The 21,087-nt window shown below is 39.5% G+C and overlaps 1 protein-coding gene across 2 annotated transcripts in view; it reads right to left on the bottom strand.

Annotated features, from left to right (window-relative positions):
* Positions 1-217: 217 nt before the first annotated feature.
* Positions 218-21,087, bottom strand: part of P2RX1 (purinergic receptor P2X 1) — a 37,817-nt gene continuing 16,947 nt past the window's right edge. Inside the window, exons 2-13 of one of the 2 annotated variants that reach the window (XM_081314146.1) lie at positions 20,341-20,488; positions 17,429-17,500; positions 15,335-15,404; positions 12,520-12,616; positions 12,303-12,383; positions 11,213-11,354; positions 7,614-7,744; positions 5,250-5,340; positions 4,743-4,808; positions 2,729-2,830; positions 1,394-1,454; positions 218-1,008 (exon numbers count right to left, since the gene is read on the bottom strand). In XM_081314146.1, the coding sequence (XP_081170272.1) occupies positions 1,398-1,454; positions 2,729-2,830; positions 4,743-4,808; positions 5,250-5,340; positions 7,614-7,744; positions 11,213-11,354; positions 12,303-12,383; positions 12,520-12,616; positions 15,335-15,404; positions 17,429-17,500; positions 20,341-20,488 (1,057 nt within the window). In that variant the 3' untranslated portion in view covers positions 218-1,008; positions 1,394-1,397. Of the gene's footprint in view, positions 1,009-1,393; positions 1,455-2,727; positions 2,831-3,329; positions 3,763-4,742; positions 4,809-5,249; positions 5,341-7,613; positions 7,745-11,212; positions 11,355-12,302; positions 12,384-12,519; positions 12,617-15,334; positions 15,405-17,428; positions 17,501-20,340; positions 20,489-21,087 lie in introns of those variants that run through there. The other variant, XR_014024655.1, reaches the window with a different exon arrangement.

The raw sequence follows: 21,087 nt of genomic DNA, 5'->3' as shown, positions 1-21,087 counted from the left end.
ATGATAGATAGATAGATAGATAGATAGATAGATAGATAGATAGATAGATAGATAGACAGACAGACAGACAGACAGATAGATAGATGATAGAAGCTTGCAGACATCATACATTAAATCTGGAGCAGATTTGTCTGGTACCCCTATTGACACATCCATCCCCTATTAAACTCACATACTCAAAAAGGGAATCACTGAACAAAACAAGTTGAGGTAGTATCAAAACTAGTTTTATTGCTCTCTTTCTCTCATTTCCTCCCCTTTTAGCAAAATACAATATTTCTCTCAAAATAAATCTCTGCAGCTCTTTTTCACTGATTCATGGAATATGAACAGGAGTTGATGCTACTGATCGAAAAGAATAAGGGGAAGGGTTGTGTGTGTGGAAAAGATGTGTATACATGTGTGTGTGCATAATACAGGCCTTCAGCTGTGCCATTAAGCTCACAAGCACTTTGATCCTTGGGAGTGCTTAGAACCCCTGCCAGCCAAAGTATGTAGAAATAGTCATGTGGCAAGAATCTTCTATAGTAGCTCCCTAGGGAATTCTGGGAGTTGTAGTCCGAGTGAATTTGAAAGGAAACTGAGTGGGGAAGATTCCACTAGCATTTTCAGCTGAGAAAAGCCCGCACATCCCTTCCACAGGGCTGCCTAGTTTTAAGTAACCACAGCAACTTAGTAGCCCCTGGCAGGTATGAGGAAGCTCACAAATACCTGGTAAAAACCTGGCATTATAATTTGTTTAGATCTACAAGATAGCAAACTATTACTTACAGCTTTTGTTTTCTACACCCCTGGAATCCTACCAACTGACACAATTGCAACACCTTTCACCTTGTGATAAATACATAACTGAAGTGAAAAGTGTTCCAGACTGAGTGACTTTAAAATCACATTCCTTGTGTGGGTCCAGTGTTTCTGTGCTGAACGCATTGAATGGTTCTTTAAAACAGGATCTCAGGAAGCAAGTCCAGTGTATAAGGGAAAAAGGCTGATCAAATCCCACCTTTGCTGCAAATCAGAAAAAAAGGGAGATGATAAAAGTTTGGAACTCTGACACTTGAAACAAACAATCAGACATATAATTTTCAAGATCAAAAAGCCACCATGGAAATATCTTTAACATTTCATATTAAAACTTGCTTTTTGGGTAATGTTGTATGGGGAAATTGATGGGCACACCTTGGTTTTTACTGGGAATGGATAAAACCAGGGCATGGAATTTGATGGCAATAATGCTTGATCTTTTATTAGATTCTGTTTTCTGCACGTCAGAGAAGCTATGTCATTTGTGAGGTTTGGAAGGAAGAGGAAGGAAGATACATTTAATTATTTAAGTAGCATAATGGGGATTGGATTATTTCTCCTATGATCATTATTTCTCATTTTCACTTACAATTTCATAGAGAACTCTTTTCTTTCCCTTGTGAGTTGCTCATGTCAATGTCTTCTTTTTCCTAAGAATATTGTTTTAAAAGATTATAAGATAAACATGTTATTCAATAAAATGGGAGGTATATTTCTTTATCTAACATTATATAACTGATGCAAAAGGCTAAAAAGTCTTCAGGATTTAGGTCTGAATGAAAGGTGCATAATGCAAGAATCTTTGTCTTCTGGATGCAAAGATTTCATCCCACAGAATATTCTTCTATCCAAATATCCCAATTTGTTGGAAGCTAAGCCAGTCTGGATCCAATTAACGCCTAGATGGGAGAGTCTACATGGCTTGACTCTTAAATCTCACCATTGAATCTGGGGCAGGGATGAGTTCAGTAAAGCTTCTTAGTCTAATTAGCCCTTCTATAGCAACATAGTCTTCCTGAGCAATGGTGACTGCTCTGTGCTTTGATTGGTCTTTCATTTTGCCTTCTGGTATACAGGTGGTCCTGAACTTACAATCATTCATTTAGTGACCATTAGAAGTTACAAGGCCTTGAAAGAAGTGATTTATGACCATTTTTCACCCTTACGACCGTTGCAGCATCTCCATGGTCACGTGATCCAAATTCATATGCTTGACCATGGACTCATATTCATGATGGTTGCAGTGTTCTCGGATCATGTGATCACCTTTTACAACCTTCTGACATGAAAATTTAATGGATCACCTAACAACTGTGTTACTAAATTAATCGCAGTGATTCACTCAGAAACTGTGGTAAGAAAACATGTCAAATAGGGCAAAACTCACTTCACTCTCTCTCTTAGCAACAGAAAGTTTGGGCTCAGTTATGGTCATAAGTCAGGGACTACCTATACTCAATTACTCCTATCTGATAGGAGTAATTTCTACCTTGCCATGGGCAAAACGTTTGGGTAGAATTCTTCTTGAAATTGCATTTCTGGAGAGATATTGTGTTTACTACTGAATTTCCTACAAGGAGTCAAAGACGCAGGATGTGGCTATTGATAGGGAATCAAACCTGAAAGTTAAAACCAGGGCAGGGCAGAAGAAGAATGTATGGAAATATAGCAGAATCATAACAATTACTGGCACTCAGTAAGCATATTAACCCACAAAAGAAAGTCTCTACAAACAGTTTCTTCCCATGAGGATCCCATGGCCAATCTGATTAGGCAGAAGAAATCCAGAACATGAGAAAGGATGTCACTGGACAGGTGAATCTTCTCAGTTCTGATTTCCATTTTAAAGTGTGCTTGGGGTCCTGCTCAATAAGGAAAGGACAATATTTCAGTGCATAGCTGAATAAGATTGATGTCTACTCACAGAATTGATATAATTCCGCTCTACATATTTGAACTTCTTCTGCTTGTAGTAGTCCCGGTCAGATAGGAAATTTAACAGAAGCAGATCACAAAGTACAGAGGCCTGCCAGAAACAAAACATATTGAAAACCTCCAAACCAATAAAGTTAACGTATTGAAATAGTCTGAAAAATATGGTGAGGTAGAACTGGACACCATTTTCTATCATTCTCATAGAGAATGACTGGTTGGCAGGCAGGTATCATCCTTGCTTTTTAATACAAGTAAGATGGGCATCCACGATAATTTAGAGAAGAAATAATCTTGTAAACTACTGTCCTGACTTCAATCATTTGCTTTCTCTCCCTTGGAAATGTTGTGTGACTACAAGTTTATTTATCAAATTTTGAAACCTTCCATAAGAATCTTGACTTGTTGACAACTGTGCCATTATACATAATGTTGGATCTAAATTGTAAAAACACCAACTCTTGGCTCCCTTTGTCCCACTGACCACTAGGAAATTAGGAATACAAAAAACAATGAAGAGATGCCTGCTTTTTCCCTTTTTTGTCTGTTCCCCTCAATTACAAGCACAATATTCTTAAAGTCTACTTCCCAACCTGATTCCTTCTTTCTCTTTCCTCCACCACAAAGACAGAAGGCTCACAAATGCATGATTTCTGTTGGACAATATGACTTCCTTAATAAATGTTGCTTGTCCTCACTTGCCCATTCACAATCAGTTGGTATCTAGGCAGCAGATTGTTTAGTTACAGCTCTTTCAGCCAGTTTTCTCCATGATAGGGAGATGCTTCCTTCTTTTTAAATTACAGTAACGTTTCTTAAATTTGTATTTCAATATTTCAGTTAATTGAGTACATTTCACGCTGTGTCTCCTTCTGCTGATGTATTGCTTTATTTTGGCAATGTGTAAGTGGCCACTGTGCATGTTGGTACAGAAAACAAATCAGTGTGGGTTTCTAGAGAAGGGCGGTAGTGGTGAAACGATCACGTGGTCTTTCAGAAATAGATCTTAGAATCCATCACTAGAAGCTGGAAGAGAATTCATGTTAGACAGGAGCAGCCAAACTACGGGTACTCCTCGACTTCATTAAGCAACCATTTGAAGTTACACTGCCACTGAAAAAATGATTTATGACTGGTCCTCCCACTTATGACCGTTGTAGCATCCCCATGGTCATGTGAAGAGCCTTGGTGGAGCAGTGGGCTAATGCCTCCTTAAGTAACACCAGCTGCCTGCAATTAGTGCAGGTTTGAGTCCCACCAGGCTCAAGGTTGACTCAGCCTTCCATCCTTCCGAGGTAGGTAAAATGAGGACCCAGATTGTTGGGGGCAATAAGCTGACTTTGTAATAATGCCGCTTGGGGTGTGTGTGAAAGCCCTAACAAGCAGGCATATGCATAGAATGAAGGCTACTGCTAAGATTGTAAGCCACCCTGAGTCTTCGGAGAAGGGCGGGATATAAATGTTATAAAAATAAATAAAATAAAATAAAATTCAGATGCTTGGTAACTAGCACATATTTAACAATGGTTGCAGTGACCAAGGATCATGTGATACTATCTCCAAAGGACCTCCAAAGACCAGATTTTCAAGTATCTTCAAAACCTATTAAAGACGGGCAATCCTTATCCAGGGAGAGGTTATTCTAGGAGGGAGACATCATCACTAAAAGACCTCCTTTTGACACTAGGACCCATAATATGACATTTCACCAGATGGGCAGATTCTACTCAGAGCAGGCCATCTTGGAGATACCTAGATTTTAAAGCTGTGCTAGTCTCTTTAAAACTACATAGGGTTAACCACCAGGCCATGCAGTTTCCATAGTAGCATACAGTACTTATATGGGCAAACTTAGACATATACATAACTGTCAAGAATGCTGCATGCTGAAGTTTCTAAAAAGGGACTTCTATGAGAGTTGCAAAGGTTTTAGGGATCTTATGAACTGTTAGTAGAATCTTAAGATCTCAGCAAAATACAGATACAGACAAAGTACAGGCACTTACCACTCCAAAGATACCAATCCCAGAACCTATAGTAGTCATTGTTGGAATAATATCAAATTTTCCTGCCTGGATAAACAGAGGAAAAAGAAAGTTCAAAGATGTTGGGAAAAGAAGATGTGAATACAGTAGCTATTATTAGGGCTGTTACCAATTAGAGACCTCAAGTGAGCTTTGGTTGACTAATTAAGCACCAAAAGTAGCAATTAGCCTAGCTATTCCTCTAGTAATAAACTAAAGAGTGACTTAGAGTCAATCACTGTCTGAGTTTGTTGTCATGATAAAAGAGGACAGTGAGGAATTATTTATGCCACTGTGGGCTTTGAGGAAAGGTAGCCTGCTTAGCTGTCTGTATAGGTTGGATAAAGACCTGACACAGTTCATGATATGTAGATAAAGTAATCTGAGATTACAAGCCAACATAATGCCTGTTTGTGAGAAGGACAGTATTAGAGATAAGCCAGGGGACAGAGACAATGGAAAGAATCATTTTATAAAAACAAGCACTACCTTCCCATTCACCAAAATATCAAATCGGATGCCAAACACCTTGTACAGAATCCTCATGTCTCTCCCATTTTCTCTGTAATATCTGGCATACCTTTCAAAAATAAAGCAGAAAAAGCAAGAGATTGGCTGGAATGAAGAACTGTTATTATCAATGATGCACTGATAAATTTAAAATATTTGTGAGCTGTCTTTCTAGGCAACATTTAATCAAAGCAGGTACTAAAAGATACAATAAATACATTTTTTTAAAAAAAAGTAGACCTGCTTACAACCCTTGAGAGAGTGTTCTATGTGCATAGAGCTTATGCAAAAAGGCAATGCCTGTATTGCTAAGTATAAAGATCAGCTATGGATCAGAATGTAGTGCTGATCTTCAAAAGAATGGCCAGGCTCATTTGGACATAGTCATTCTTATAAACTGCTCCTAAACACCTTAGGCCCAAAGCCAATACTTTGGATTCCACAGTTTGTAGTCTGGAACCTTTATCACCTGGATTCTTTTGACCAATTTTGGTCAAGTTCCCAGGATTTGCCTGTGCTTCAAGTTTCCCCCTTCCTCTTTTAAAGGTAAAGGTTTTTTTTTTTTAATACTTCGGGGTTTTGAAATCTCAACTTGTATACTGCTAAGCTTGTAAGCCGCCCTGAGTCTTCGGAGAAGGGCGGGATATAAATGTAATAAAAATAAAATAAATAAAATAAATATTACAATTTCTTAAATATTGACACCTGGTCCTGAATTATTGGACCATGTATGCAACGGATGATGACACAAAGCAATAGATTACAGTTTTATAGGCTACATATCACAAGGGTAACTATGAAGACATTGAACCAAATGATAAAAATCACAGAATCACAGAAAATAGATACTTGGTGGGAATTGTTCAATTCTTGCATTAAGTGCTGACTGAACATTAGGATTAGGTCTAGGGTCTCCTCTTTTAGCCACTAGTGATCCTGGCCTACCCCTCTGGAGCCTGGGTAGACCAGTGCCACCATTGGCTGCCAGAGAGTGGTCAACCACAGTCAAACCAATAGAAAGTTGGAAATTTCTGCTCCCAATGCTTTCTTTTTGCCCTTGGTCATTCAGTTTCTCTATTTAGGTAGGGAAATGTCTCTGAAACAATGATCCAATAGATCATGGATTGTTTAGTTGTCAATATTACTGTAGTGGGAAGATTGCCCTTTAACCACCCCAATCATTTTTTTTGTGGAGTGGAGATGGAGACTAGAACAATCTCACAAGATATAATCAAAATCAAAATTTATTAACAAAAAAATTCTATCTCAGCGATTCTCAAACGTTTCAGTCTCAGAACCCCTTTACATTTTTAAAAATGATAGGTAAAGGTAAAGGTAAACGTTCCCCCGCACATGCGTGCTAGTCGTTTCTGACTCTAGGGGCCGGTACTCATCTCCGTTTCAAAGCCGAAGAGCCAGCGCTTGTCCGAGGATGTCTCCGTGGTCATGTGGCCGGCATGGCTAGACGCCAAAGGCGCACGGAACGCTGTTACCTTCCCACCGGAGTGGTCCCTATTTTTCTACTTGCATTTTTACGTGCTTTCGAACTGCTAGGTTGGCAGAAGCTGGGACGAGTAACAGGCGCTCACTCTGTTACGCGGCACTCGGGATTCGACCCGCCAAACTGCCGACCTTCTGATCGACAAGCTCAGCGTCCTAACCCACTGAGCCAAAGCGTCCCTTAAAAATGATAGAGGACCCTAAAAAGCTGTGGTTATCTGGGTTGCATCTATTAATATTTATGGCATTACTAATTTAAACAGAGTCATTTTAAAACATTATTTAATTCTGCAGGATCCTGAAAGGGTCTTAAGGATCCCTAGACCCACATATTGAGAACCACTTTTCTGTATGAAACTCAATGTAACCAAACATGCATGCAGTGTTCTCAGCAATCCACAAGATGGTGCTGGTCTACTATAATTATTGAGCTGGAACAGAATTTCCACTTCTAAACCTACTTATTCCTATGGGGAATATAAACTGACATTCATTACAATGACTTTTTTTTTTAAAGCAAACATCCAGAGACTGTAAACAGAGATCATACCTTATCTCAACAATCCATTGCTTTGTGTGCTGTTTCTCCATGTTACTAGTTTGGGTTTTCTAGACAATGACACGTCCTAATGCTCTTAAGTACTCAGTTCGTATGCTGAACTAGCAAAGCTTTCAGGTTAATCCTAAATTTCCATTGGGTTTACTGGCTCCTGACTTTTGACTTTGATTCCCTGATATTTCTTTCCTTGTTTGTTCTCCTGAGTTGTATAGGGCCCAGACTGGTTTACATAACAGCTGAAATGTGGGGCACTAAATGAAACAACCACAAAAGTCAATCCATACCTGAAATTATAGCCTGGCGAGACGTTACTGTCTTCATTGTAAAGCCTATGGAATCTGTAAACAGGTACACAGTATTTCTGAGGCCAATCAAGGTCGCAGTCCCAATTTATGGTAATTCCAACAGTGCCTCCCTGTCCAAACAGAAGCAGCACTTTTTAAAAATATCACAGTAGGTTTTGTTCATAAATTGATTAGAATATTTAAGGCTATTTAAAGAAAAAGGCACATAATAGAAGGTGAAGTTGAAATTTCATTTAGGGCGAACTCATTTCCTTAATTCCTCAATTCCTGATGACGTCCTGGATTTGTCCATGAATTTTTCTTGGCAACTTTCAGAACATTTCTTTCAACTTCTCAATCCAGGTTTAAGCCCTGTTATTTTCTGGTAATCTGTTCCAAATACTAATCAAATATAATCCCACTTCATTTTCAGCTGTACCAAGAGTTGTTTCTAGGTTGCTTCTCTCCAGTGCTTTTTTGTTTTTAAAAAAAAGGTGCTGGAACTCACACACATCATACAATCCGCCTTGCCAACCTACAAGGTTCAGTCCAAAAAAGGTGCTGGAACTCCGTTCTGGGCATTCTATGACAAAAAAAAGCCCTGCTTCTCTCTATGGAAACTAACCAACGAGAGAAGCAACCTAGAACTAAGGAGAAATTTCCTGACAGAACAATTAACCAGTGGAACAATCTGTCTCCAATAGCGGTGGGTGCTCCAACACTGGAGGTTTTTAAGAAGAGACTGGATAGCCATTGATCTGAGATGGTATAGGTCCGTGGTGGCGAACCTATGGCATGCATGCCACAGGTGGCACGTAGAGCCCCCTCTGTGGGCACACGCACCGTCGCCCCAGTCCTAGGCCTTCAGCTGGGTTTTATAAAACCTTTTCGATTTAGGCCTCCGCTTCCATATGCAAAAAAAAAAAGGTTCAATCAATTTCAACTTCTCGCGCGGAAAAAAATCTCGCAAAGTTGGAATTCATTGAACATTTTAGTCCCACCCAGTCTGCTGTTACCACCACAGCCACACCCACCCAATGAGCCAGGCCCATCTGGCACCTGATGATGCGTTTTGGGTTGCAGTTTGGGCACTCGGTCCTTAAAAGGTTCGCCATCACTGGTATAGAGTTTCCAGCCTGAACAGGGGGTTGGACTAGAAGACCTCCAAGGTCCCTTCAACATTATTGTTGTTGTTGTTGTTGTTGTTGTTGTTGTTGTTGTTGTTGTTGTTGTTGTTATTATTATTATTATTATTATTATTATTATTATTATTATTATTATTATTATTAAGTTTCTGTACTCCAGCTGGGCACAAAAAGGGAAAGAGGGTTATTTATTTAGTGTATGGCATATCATACATAGACTAGGAATTTATATCAACATTTCACCTAGATTAGTAAACCACAATAAAATATAAATGTTACAAAGATCTATGTTCAAATACCAATGTCTAGGCCATTTTCTAGATCTTTTCAGGCCCAAATGGCAAGAGAGATCAGGAATATTATTTGAATGTGCCAAATCAATGTTGAAGGGCTCAGCAGAGCCAGGATCCAATATATTTCCAAATATTTATTGGAAAGTAATATAGACATGGCCATTTTTCAAGAAAAGCACACAGAAAACAAAGAACAGCCACTCAGAAGAAGCAAAATTCATGGCTACAACCTGTTGGAGCCACCTACCACAGCAGCAATGGCATGGCTACATATATTAGAAGGAATGTAAAGGCAAAGTGGTATGCAAGAATCATAGACTAAAATGGACATCATTTAAGTCTACAAATAAATGATGTTGCAAAAGTGAATAGATGTTTTCTCATGCTCTCATAATAAAAAGCTAGCAATAAAAGCTAGAGAGTGGGAAATTCAACCTGGAGGGCGGGAGAGATATTTTCACATGACACTGTGTTAACCTGTGGCATTTGTCAGCACAGGATATAGAGATGGCCTCTGACTTTCTGAAATGAGGTGCTGAAAAATTACTGCTTGACACCTAAGCTGGGTGCCTAAAGATTGTAGGAAGATTTATGGGGACAGAAGGAGAGCTTAGAATGGTTCCTCACACTTGAGTTAAAGTGCTGTTTGCATTTTGCTGTGGTATAAAATTTGATGCCCCTTCTGCTGATCCTTGTCCTGCCATTGGCATGATACTAACAAGTATCTTATTTTCATTGCACGGAGACCATTTAGAGAGAGATTGGTGGATTCCCCTAGATTTGTTGGCCCATGAATTAACCAAACAGTGGAAAAATATCCAATCATTTTCCGAGAAGGGCCTACAACTTCATAGGAAGGGAGTTTTAATAAATAGCAAATTTAACCATCTGTCAAAACGTATTCTGATGTGGCATAGGTGTTTTTTATATATAAGTTTAATGGTATAAGGGTTTAATGCTACTCTGTCATTCTAGATCTTTGAGACATCACACCAAAACAAAACTGATTATCATGGTACTTTGGGGTACAAGTTTAGCACTATGCTGGAAGAATACTAAACCTATATTCAAAAACAACCTGAACAATGGCTGATAGGTATAGAGAAAACTGTGTAATGAAGCAGCAAGTGTCCAGTTTTGGTCCCCATGATGCAAAAAAAAGATGTTGAGACCCTGGAAAGTGTGCAGAAAAGAGCAACAAAGATGATAAGGGGTCTAGAGCAGAGGTCCCCAACCTTTTGGGCACCAGGGACCGGTTACGTGGAGAGAGGTTTTTCCATGGACAGGAGGGGGCATGGTTTTGTGTGCTGCCTGCATCCCACGGATGGGGCTTTGCTTGTTTGTGCGGATCAGTTGCTGGCATGCTGCAGCCCGGTACTGTTCCATGGACCAGGGGTTGGGGACCCTGGTCTAGAGGCTAAATCTTATACCACTGAGGAGCCAAAATGGAGAGGAGCAGCCTAAAATGGCCATTACATGCCAGATTGTTCAAACTCTACGGAGGTCACAAGGATGTGACACTGACTGGTGAAGCAAAATTGCTGCTTGTTGCTGTGTAAAGAGGGCAACAGTACTTTTACATTGGACCAGCTAAGGATGACACTAAGCTTTAAGGCCTTTTGCTTTTAAGTAAACACAGAACCTTCTATCATAGTTTTTTGCCCCTGAAATTCCTTTTCTTTTATGGGTGACAAACTGTCTTGTGAATCACAAAGGGTATATGTCTATGAAGATTCTTAGTCATCCAGGTCATAGCTGTCCCAAAGGTGCTTTTTCAAGAAGAAACTGGACTTTGTTTTTCCTTGAAGATGTTTCGCTTCTCTTCCAAAAAGCTTCTTTAGTGAACTGAAGAAGCTTCTTGGATGAGAAGCAAAACGTCTTCAAGGAAAAGCAAAGTAAGTTCAGTTGCCTCTTGAAAAAGCACATCAAGGTATGATGGAGGAAAGTTACGCAAATCAGATTGCTTCTGCAGCAGAGAGGGTTGCAAAGAAGAAAGTGATGTCATGTACATTATGTCATTGTGCAAATAATATAATTTATGCCATTTTAATAATATAATTCATGCCAAGCATGTGACATCATGGTGGCTTGTATTGGATCCTGTGGCTCGGCCTATGGTCTGTCAACTTTTTGTGCCTCTGACCATTCAGAACAGCCTCACCTTAAAAGCAAGTTGAGAAAAATTCTGTCCAGATTCTTCCACTATATATCCAAGTTTAAACACAGGGCACAGTGGATCCTTGTCTTTGTGATAAACACATTTCTTCAGATAGCGTTCAGTAACTTGCTCAACAAGATTGCGTCTGTATTAGAGGAAAGCAAACCATTGTCTCAACTTGTTTCTCTGTTCTTAGCTCACGGTATAACTACTTTCAAATTATGTTACATCTCTTAAGCATCTCAGTATGAACCAGATAGGGAAAATATAAAGATCTGAATAATGATTATAATAATAGGTGTATTAAAAATATCATAAGGTGGCGATATAGCAATATTTCTAGCCGAGAATTAAAGGTAAAGGTAAAGGTTCCCCCACATATGCGTGCTAGTCATTTCCAACTCTAGGGGCCGGTGCTCATCTCCATTTCAAAGCCAAAGAGCCAGCGCTTCTCCGAGGACCTCTCTGTGGTCATGTGGCTGGCATGACTAGACGCCAAAGGCACACGGAACGCTGTTACCTTCCCACCGTAGTGGTCCCTATTTTTCTACTTGCATTTTTACGTGCTTTCGAACTGCTAGGTTGGCAGAAGCTGGGACGAGTAACAGGTGCTCACGCTGCTACGCGGCACTCGAGATTCACCCCGCCAAACTGCCGACTTTCTGATCGACAAGCTCAGCATCCTAACCCACTGAGCCATTGCGTCCCAACAGCTGAGAATTAAGCCATCTCAATTCTTCAATAAGACAAATTTTAAAAGATATATGATACTCTAAAAGTCTGCTTAATCAATCCTGGAGGTAAATGGTAGGTTGACAGCACTCTGCCTTTAACTTTCTCATTTGTTCTTTTTAATTTTGTTTTAATTCCATTTTTTTTACTTTGTTTTAACTATGGCTTTTATATGATCTTATGGTTCTATTTGTAAACCACCCAGAGTCATCCAAGTGAGATGGACAGAATCAAAATACAATAAATAAATAAAGGACACCTGTAAATGTTTTGAATGGATGGAGGGATAAATCACCAAATATAATAAAATCCACCCTCACAGAAGGGCTGTAGCTTATGGTCACAAGAATCCTTGACTTACCTGGAAACTCCAAACCTGGGGAAAGTAATGCTGTTTTTTATAAACAAGGTAAACCTTCCAGCTTCCAGAAGCAACGGTGGACTGTAAGAGATAAACATTGATGTGTAGGTGTGAAAATACATGGAAATACTGGAGTCCATAGAAGACTAATTCTTCCTTCCTGAGATTTAGCATCATTATGAACAGAAACCCCCGTTCCCACCCCCACATTTCTTACTTGGGAATGTTGTCATCAATTTCAACAGGGCACCAGCCAAATATCTCACAGGACTTCTGTGTACGGCTAAAATTCACACACTTCCCAGTCATGATTCCTGAGGAAAGTATAGTCAAAATGTGAATGAACATCACCCTAGATACCATCATGAACCAAACAGAGCCTTTGAACCAAAGACCACCCTGTATTACTCCTCTCTCTATGTTATTGCTTTTTAAACTCATGATGCAACATAACACAATCAAAGCTAACAATTTTGTAGTTCAGGGTGTAATAATTCTTCTCTACTTTCTCCATCTGGGATGATGTGTCCGATTCTCAGGACCAGCATTCAAAACTAAAATTATAGTAATTGTAATGTATTGGCCTTTTGTACATGTTGTGTTTGCTCTTGTTGCACTGCTTTCTAATTGGTTGCATTCAATTGCTAAGTACTAGTTGTGTATTTTGTAACGTTTGCTAGCTGGCCCAGACTGGTTGGCTCCAACCGGTTAAGTAGGTCTTTGGGTGGGAAACTCATGCTTCAAACCTGTTGGTCACCGCCTATCGGCCAACCATATAAATAGCTGTGCAGCAGCTCCCTTGTTGCTTCTGTTCTGTTCTGACCTTCAATAGAGCATGTTGCTGTTTTGAACCTTCCATCTCGCTCAATGCCTGCAAAGAACTGGCTATACAAGAGTAATAAACTGGAGTAAATTTAGAAGATGGCTGCTAGGATGGTGAAGGGTCTGGAAATCAGATTCCGTCAGGAAATGATAAAGGATTTAGGTACACTTAGCCTTAGACTAAATACTCTCTGTATGTGTCCACATAATTATATTCTTATACAGGTAGTTCTCAAGTTACAACCATAGCAGAGCTCTGCCATTACGATTGTAAGTTGTGATGGTAATAAGGCTCAATTTTATGGGACTCAATTTTTGTGGCAGTGGTAAAGCAAATGCCAGGGTCGTTCAGAAAAAACAAACCATGGTTGTTGTGAAACCATTATTTGCAATGGGGTAGTTTTGCTGCAAACAGGAAGTAAATACCGGTTTCTAGCAGAAATGTAAATTGTGGCCATGTGACCACGGGGCACTGCAAATAACTATAAATACAGACTGGTTGCTGAATACCCAAAATCCACTCATGTGACTGTGATGCAGATAAGGGCAGATGTTTGAACTTTGAATCCATACCATAGGTCAGGGGTGTCAAACTCTCAACGTCACATGACGTGTCGCAACATATTGTGACTTTTTTCCCATTGCCAGCAATGAAATGGGCGCAGTTTCGGCATGACGCATCTGACCCACCAGCTGGCAGTTTGACACCCCTGCCATAAGTCTCTTTTTCGGAGACTTGTGTTATAAATCGAGGACTACCTGTATTGTTAACTTTTCTTACCTCTCTATGCCAGTGTTTTTCAACCATGTCAATTTTAAGCTATGTGGACATGCTGGCTGGGGAATTCTGGGAGTTGAAGTCCACACAGCTTAAAGTTGCCAAGCTTGAGAAAGCTGCTCTATTGCATTTATATCAGCAGCAGCGAGCAATGAAACAATAATGGAGGAAGAGCCTCAAAATGTTGCAATATAAGTGGTTCTGTTCAAAACCTTAGCCCCAATTTCCTTCCTCTCCCCAGCTCCTGTAAAACAATTTGTCAACATCACACAGCCACTGATTGGTATCTATCCTCATTTTTCTCCTCTTAGATGCTCTTTTTGTACGCCTGTTAAATGTTACATGCACTGTAATTTAGGATTTTTGAATCAATATTCAAATGGGAAGCTTAGGTATGTTCAAACTTCATGGTTCTCTGTATTTGGCAGTGCAGTGTGTCAACAATTTAAAAAATAGTATTACGGAATACATACTGTATAACATGCATATCCTCATGAAAAATATGTTCCATTAAGGAAATGGCAAAACTTTGTCTACAAATCTAATCTTAAAACTTTATTCACAAAATGAAACAGTGAAAGAACCCAAACAGGCATGTTTTCAAAAATGAGAAATTCAAAAAAAAATCTCATGTCAGTTCATACTTAATTTATAGCTGTATGTGGGTTTCCCATCAGTCATTATGGAAGACAGGATATTGGACTATAAACATTCCAGGAAAATTCTTTTAAACTTTTTTTTAAAGTATATCTAATAACTCACATGACAAGTAACATAAACAAGGAAGTAACTTTCTTTATTGAACATATACAATATAATGGCATTGTTTGCGTTCACACAATACATTGAATTATAAACTAATACTATCATATGAGTTCATAGGACACATTAAATCATAAAAACAATCAAATCAAGGTTAACACTAACCAAGCTTTCAGTGTGTGATGCAAAAGATAGCCTTCAAATAACAAATACAATTGAGACCAAAATTTCTGTTGCCGAATGAGACATTTGTTAAATGAGTTTTGCCCCATTTTACGAACCTTTCTTCCCGCAATTGTTAAGTAAATCATCGCAGCAGTTAAGTTAATAACATGGTTGTTAAGTGGATCTGGCTCCCTCATTGACTTTGCTGGTCAGAAGGTCGCAAGAGGGGATCACATGACCCCAGGACACTGCGGTAAATACGAGTCAGTTGCCAAGTATCTAAATCTTCATTACATGACTATAGGAGTGCTGCAATGGTCATAAGTGTGAAAAACAGTCATAAGTCATGTTTTTCAGTGCCCTTGTAACTTTGGTCACTAAATGAATTCTTGTAAGTCGAGGACTACCTGTTCTCAGATAAGACACCATGAGAAAATCATTGGGCTATATTTGACCTGATTAAGTTTGCTGTGTATCTAGAGCTTAAACTAGTTTTCTTTCTCACCTTGACCTCGGCGAAGAAACTGTCCTTTATTACAGTTACTGTCATTGTTACACTTCTCACTCTCAGGATGCTGCAAAGAGGAGAAAAATGGAAGCAGTTCAATAAGGAGAGAGTGACTGCAAGCCCTCTTAACAGTCTTGCTAGACCTCATTGCCCAGTAACGTGACATTTAGCAGTCTATTTTAAAAATGTGTGACTATAGGGACTCAGTTATGCAAATGACAGAAAGCTGAACTTTTAAAATATATTACTGAATAAACAAAAACTCCATGTGTTTAGTATAGTTAAGCGAGGGGTTAGCTATAGAACCTTTTTCAGTTGGTGGGCATGTTGGTGTACAGTTGCAACATGGCTGTTCAGGAGACGGTTGCCCATTCACAACATGGCTGCCATGGGAACACTTACAAAGAATGCAACTTGCATTCTTCTTTAGTCGCCCTTCTTGCAGGATGCTATGGGGTTCCCCTATTGTCGACTTTGCGGGGTAAAAATCATAACCATATGACCTAATGCTACTTAATTGTAAAGCTGCATTGATAGAATCTTGCAAGTCTGAAAGTACAATTCTCCTCCCCTTTTACTGTCTGAGGAGGTCTCTTCTGAGCTTCTTGCCTTGCCCACTATCCAGCTGCAGGCTATGCTGCCTCTTATCTGAAGGTTCCCTTGCCAATGTCTCTACCCTGTCTTCCAAGTTCTTTCCCACGTACCATTACATCATCCTTGTCCTTTTTTATGGAAGGGTCTTTCAAACAAACTGTTGGACAGTAGTTGCCATTATTATTACTAAGCAAGTTTGTGAAACTCATTAGGAGTTGGTGGGGGGTTGAGGGTCAGTGGCATTTAGATATATTTTGGGAAATACCAATGATATTGAAGGGAATGTGTTTTGCAGCCTTTCTGTTTTCAGAAAAAGAGTGAGATGATGGAGTATGAGGGAATATCAAAAGAGGCTTGTGTGAGCACATTGGCATTCTTCCAGGTGCCATGGTAGTGTGTTCAAGTTAGGGGTCTTTCTTTAAAAAAGAGGAGGGAATCCCCACAACAAGTTTACTTCTGCCATTCACTGCAGCAAATATTTAACTAGATATTAACCACAAATATCAGAAGATTGGGAATGTGAGACACTATCCAAATAGATATAGAAACAAGTAGGTCCTATGAGAACATGTGAAACCCTTCTGTTCGATATTCATGTAAACTAATCCTGTTGTTTTCCAACAAATTATATTTTTCCTTCTATCCTTTGGTTTTTTTTCTGCTTTCCAAGTATTTTGGATGCACAAAAGCGTACTCAATTTTCATTAAAAAAATTTTTTGGGGGAATTATCCCCTACTTCCTATTTAAATATGTGTGTAAGTGTGGTATGAATGACTGAGAGACATTCCTGAAAATCTTGGGGACTCTACAGTTTGTATGAAAGTCAATCTGAGGTTCTTGTTACTTCCACCTTATATACAAGATGGTGCTGTTTGGTGAAGGGGTGTTCCTCAGACAATTTTGATTGTTTACCAGCTTTCCCCACTATGGTACCTCCTCAGATATTTTGCATCTGCAATTCTCAGGTGTATTTTAGGTGCAATTTTCAGATGTATTTTAGGAATTTTGCTATCATTTCCCCAGTGAGAATGTGCAGTATAAAATTGCAGTGATGACCTTGAAGAAATAATGCAAATATCATTAGCAAGCTTTGAATTAAATCTGGGGAGAGCAGATAGGGTAAGGACAAACTTAATATGTTTGACTTTCATTGATGCAAGAGAGGGAGAAGGGGAAATGTCAGGCTTTCAAGATGGATGTCAACACTTTGAGGTAAACTAAATCAGAAAACAGACTTTGCAAGGCATACTGAAACTCTACTATAAGGATTTAGGCTACAACAATAGCATCTTAAAAACCTGATAATGTTTCCTTTCATCTTTTTTATGCTACAGAAAGTCAAGGCAGGGCAACCTCCAGTCTCTTCCTCACATTGTCTTCTCTGGCTTCATACAAATTTTTCTAACTTTACATTCTTTTTCTGAGGTTTTCTCTATGGCATCCTACAGAACACGAATAAACTAAAAGATATGCAGTGACAATATCAAGCTACATACCCCTGGACAGGTTTCCTGTTTCTGCCCATGAGTGATAATAAAGTTAGTCATCACCACAAAGGAACTGTCTCCCTGCAGAGGAAAATAAAATGAATATGAAATTACTCATTTAATAGTTGCAGATTAGCCTCTTGATTCCTGGCTAAGCACAGAAAGTTAAAAAAAATCACACCAGGACTTGTACCATTAGACCTTTGGCTGTAGTGATGCAGTTAGGTAAATCTAGGAGTTCATACTTTTATGCGCCCTCTCTTGAGGTAGCAGCCAGTTCATATTGACATCATCATCATAATCATCATCGAGTTGGAAGGTACCTTGGAGGTCATCTAGTCCAACCCCCTGCTCAGGCAGGAAACCCTACACCATTTTAGACAAATGGCTGTCCAGTCTCTTCTTTAAAACTTCCAGTGTTGGAGCATTCACAGCTTCTGGAGGCAGGTTGTTCCACTGGTTAATTGTTCTAACTGTCAGGAAGTTTCTCCTTAGTTCTAGGTTGCTTCTCTCCTTGACTAGTTTCCATCCATTGCTTCTTGTCCTGCCTTCAGCTGCTTTGGAGAATAGCTTGGCTCCCTTTTCTTTGTGGCAGCCCCTGAGATATTGGAATATTGCTATCATGTCCCCCCTTGTCCTTCTCTTCATTAAACTAGACATACCCAATTCCAGCAGCCGTTCCTTATATGTTTTAGCCTCCAGTCCCCTGATCATCTTTGTTGCTCTTCTTTGCACTCTTTCTAGAGTCTCAACGTTTTTTTTACATTGTGATGACCAAAAGTGGATGCAGTATTCCAGTATACCAAGGCATTATAAAGTGGTATCTTATCTTGAAAAACTTTGGAAAACTTAAGCAAGATCTGACCTCATTAATATTCGCATGGAAAAACATTAGAAAAATACCATGGCTGTAGGTAAAAGTGGATTTTTTAAGTGGAGGTAAGCAATAGATGATGCATTTCAATGTTCTTCTGTTCATAAGCTAAGGAAATAAGAAAAAGCTGGGGCTATTATTATTGTTGTTGTTGTTATTAATCATCGCACAGTCAGCCAGATGTTCAGACTGGATTTGGCATATTTGTCTACCTATCGACTTGGGAGAGGCAGATCTGGATATTTGACAGTGTTACAGATATCGTCACAGGATGGAAGCTGTCCCCAGTAAAGCCACCTTTTGCAATTGACTGATGATGAATAATGATGATGATGATGATGATGATGATGATGATAATAATAATAATAATAATAATAATAATAATAATAATAATAATAATAATAATAATAATAATATTTTCAATTCGATTCACAGTCTGGGAATGGCAAACACTTAACAGTTCAAGTCCTAACCAAGGACCTAAGAGCTGTTAAAGGGACGTCTGAGTAAAGGCACTTCCGAGTAAGGTGTTGTTTTTTTTACAAAGTCAGAATATTTAGATCTGATAAGTTCAAAATTTCCATGTATCTAGGCAACCCTTTGCGTATTGCTCCAAGGGCAAGTTGTACTTTTGGTACAACTATTGATTTCTTCCTCCACAATCACTCAACTTTAATGTGCAGATTGCAGTATTTTGTTATTTTTTCTAGTTGTTTCTATTATTATTATTACTATGATGATGATGATGATGATGATGATGATGATGATGATGATGATGATGATGATATGTTGCAGTAGCCAGGAGACCACAATGCTAGTGCAGAGGAGTAGTTTGGTTTGCCAAGGTACCAGCTCCGTTATAGGAAATGCTTGTGCACGTCCCAAAATGTGCCACAGGAGGGTAGCACCAGAGAAAGATGACCCCCTCCCTTCCCAGAGCCACCTCACAAACAGGAAGATTCAGAGCCATTAGGAATCTGACTGCCTGCACAGAGCACCAGCTGACTCCTCACCAAAGTGGTACCTATTTGTCTACTTGCATAGAACATGCTTTCGAGCTATTAGGTGGGTAGAAACGGAGGCAAGTGACAGGAGTTCACCCTGCCATGCAGTGCTAAGGCTTGAACTGCCATAGCAGAGACCATCTCCAGCATCATTAAGCCACTGAGCCACCACACCTCTTAGAGCTGGAGCTGAATGACCAATAGGCCTGAAGAGAAAATGAGGACAAAACTCTCTTGCTATTCACAGCAGGGGCAGGAATAGGTGAGAAATAAATGTAGACAATCTGGACTTCCCAGGAGCTTCAAAATTAGAATTGAACAATTTAATTCCCAGCCCTTTAAACTAGGAAGATTTTAAAATATTGATGTGACACTGTATTTAATTTAATATTAATCTAACTAATAAATAGGGACGTGGTGGCTCAGTGGGTTAGGACGCTGAGCTTGTCGATCAGAAGATCGGCAGTTTGGCGGGTCGAATCCTGAGTGCCGCATAGCAGAGTGAGCGCCTGTTACTCGTCCCAGCTTCTGCCAACCTAGCAGTTCGAAAGCATGTAAAAATGCAAGTAGAAAAATAGGGACCACTATGGTGGGAAGGTAACAGCGTTCCGTGCGCCTTTGGCGTCTAGTCATGCCGGCCACATGACCACGGAGACGTCCTTGGAGAAGAGCTGGCTCTTCGGCTTTGAAACGGAGATGAGCACCAGCCCCTAGAGTCGGAAACGACTAGCACGCATGTGCGGGGGAACCTTTACCTTTTACCTTTTTAACTAATAAATGTTCATCCAAAATAGGAGCAGGTTGATTTTTCCTTTTGACTGCCATGTTTCTTTTAGCAGAACCCTGGAGTCAACCTTTGACCAACCAGTAACAAGTAAAAGGGAAAGTTCTCCTAAATTAATACAGGTAGTCTTTGACTTATGACCAGTTGCTTAGCAACCAATTGAAGTTATGAGAGACCCCCACAAAAGGCACTTATGACCCAGTTCCAAAGTCTCTGTTTCTTCTCTGGAAACAACTCTTCCTCGCTCCCAAGATCTTACCTGAGGAGGGAAAACATATTCTGCCACATCCCATAAGTACGGACCCATGCCACTAATGTTTGTTAGTGCGATGCCTTTGAGCTTCACTGAGACAGAGTTTATGATGCTATCCTTAGACTGGTAGCCTTTCTCATACAGGAATACCCACCTAAGGAAGACATATATTTTTTTTTACAAAAAAAGGTAAGTAACAGGCTTAGAAAGTAAAAGCAAAAAGGGAAACTAATCTAGCAAAGAAATAAATAACATTTAAAACAACAAATATTTTTGACTGAAGTGATATCAATGTGAATATTTTACATTTTTACCACTTATAATCTAAGTCATAATCACTGTAGACCTGACACCTGTAAGTCTAGATTCTCCAGATTTTGACCTCTATTAATGTGTTCTGCAGACTCCTAATTCAGAATTTGGCTTTCTAAGTGGAGGCTCACAGATTTAGCTAAACTGATTATCTTATTGCAGAACAAAATTAAGTCAACCACAACAGCAGTACTTAGCAACCAAATCTTATATATAAATCTAAGCTCCAGTGTTTAAATCTTAGGCTTTTTCCTCCCACTTTTTCAAATCAAAGGATATTTGGCCATCCTCACTTTAGCTGGGTGAGTTAATATAATAATTGCCTTGAGTCTGGAAACCCCTGGTTCTTTTCTTGGCAGGTTTATTTCTAACACCGCCACCTTCTCTACTTTCTCCCCCCCCCACACCATACTTATTTTGTGGTAGTAAGTAGCTGAAGAA

This window comes from Vipera berus, assembly GCF_964194415.1.
Source record: "Vipera berus genome assembly, chromosome: 1".
Taxonomy (NCBI): domain Eukaryota; kingdom Metazoa; phylum Chordata; class Lepidosauria; order Squamata; family Viperidae; genus Vipera; species Vipera berus.
Note: the sequence above shows the minus strand (reverse complement) of the source record. Positions and strands in the feature narration are given on the sequence as shown.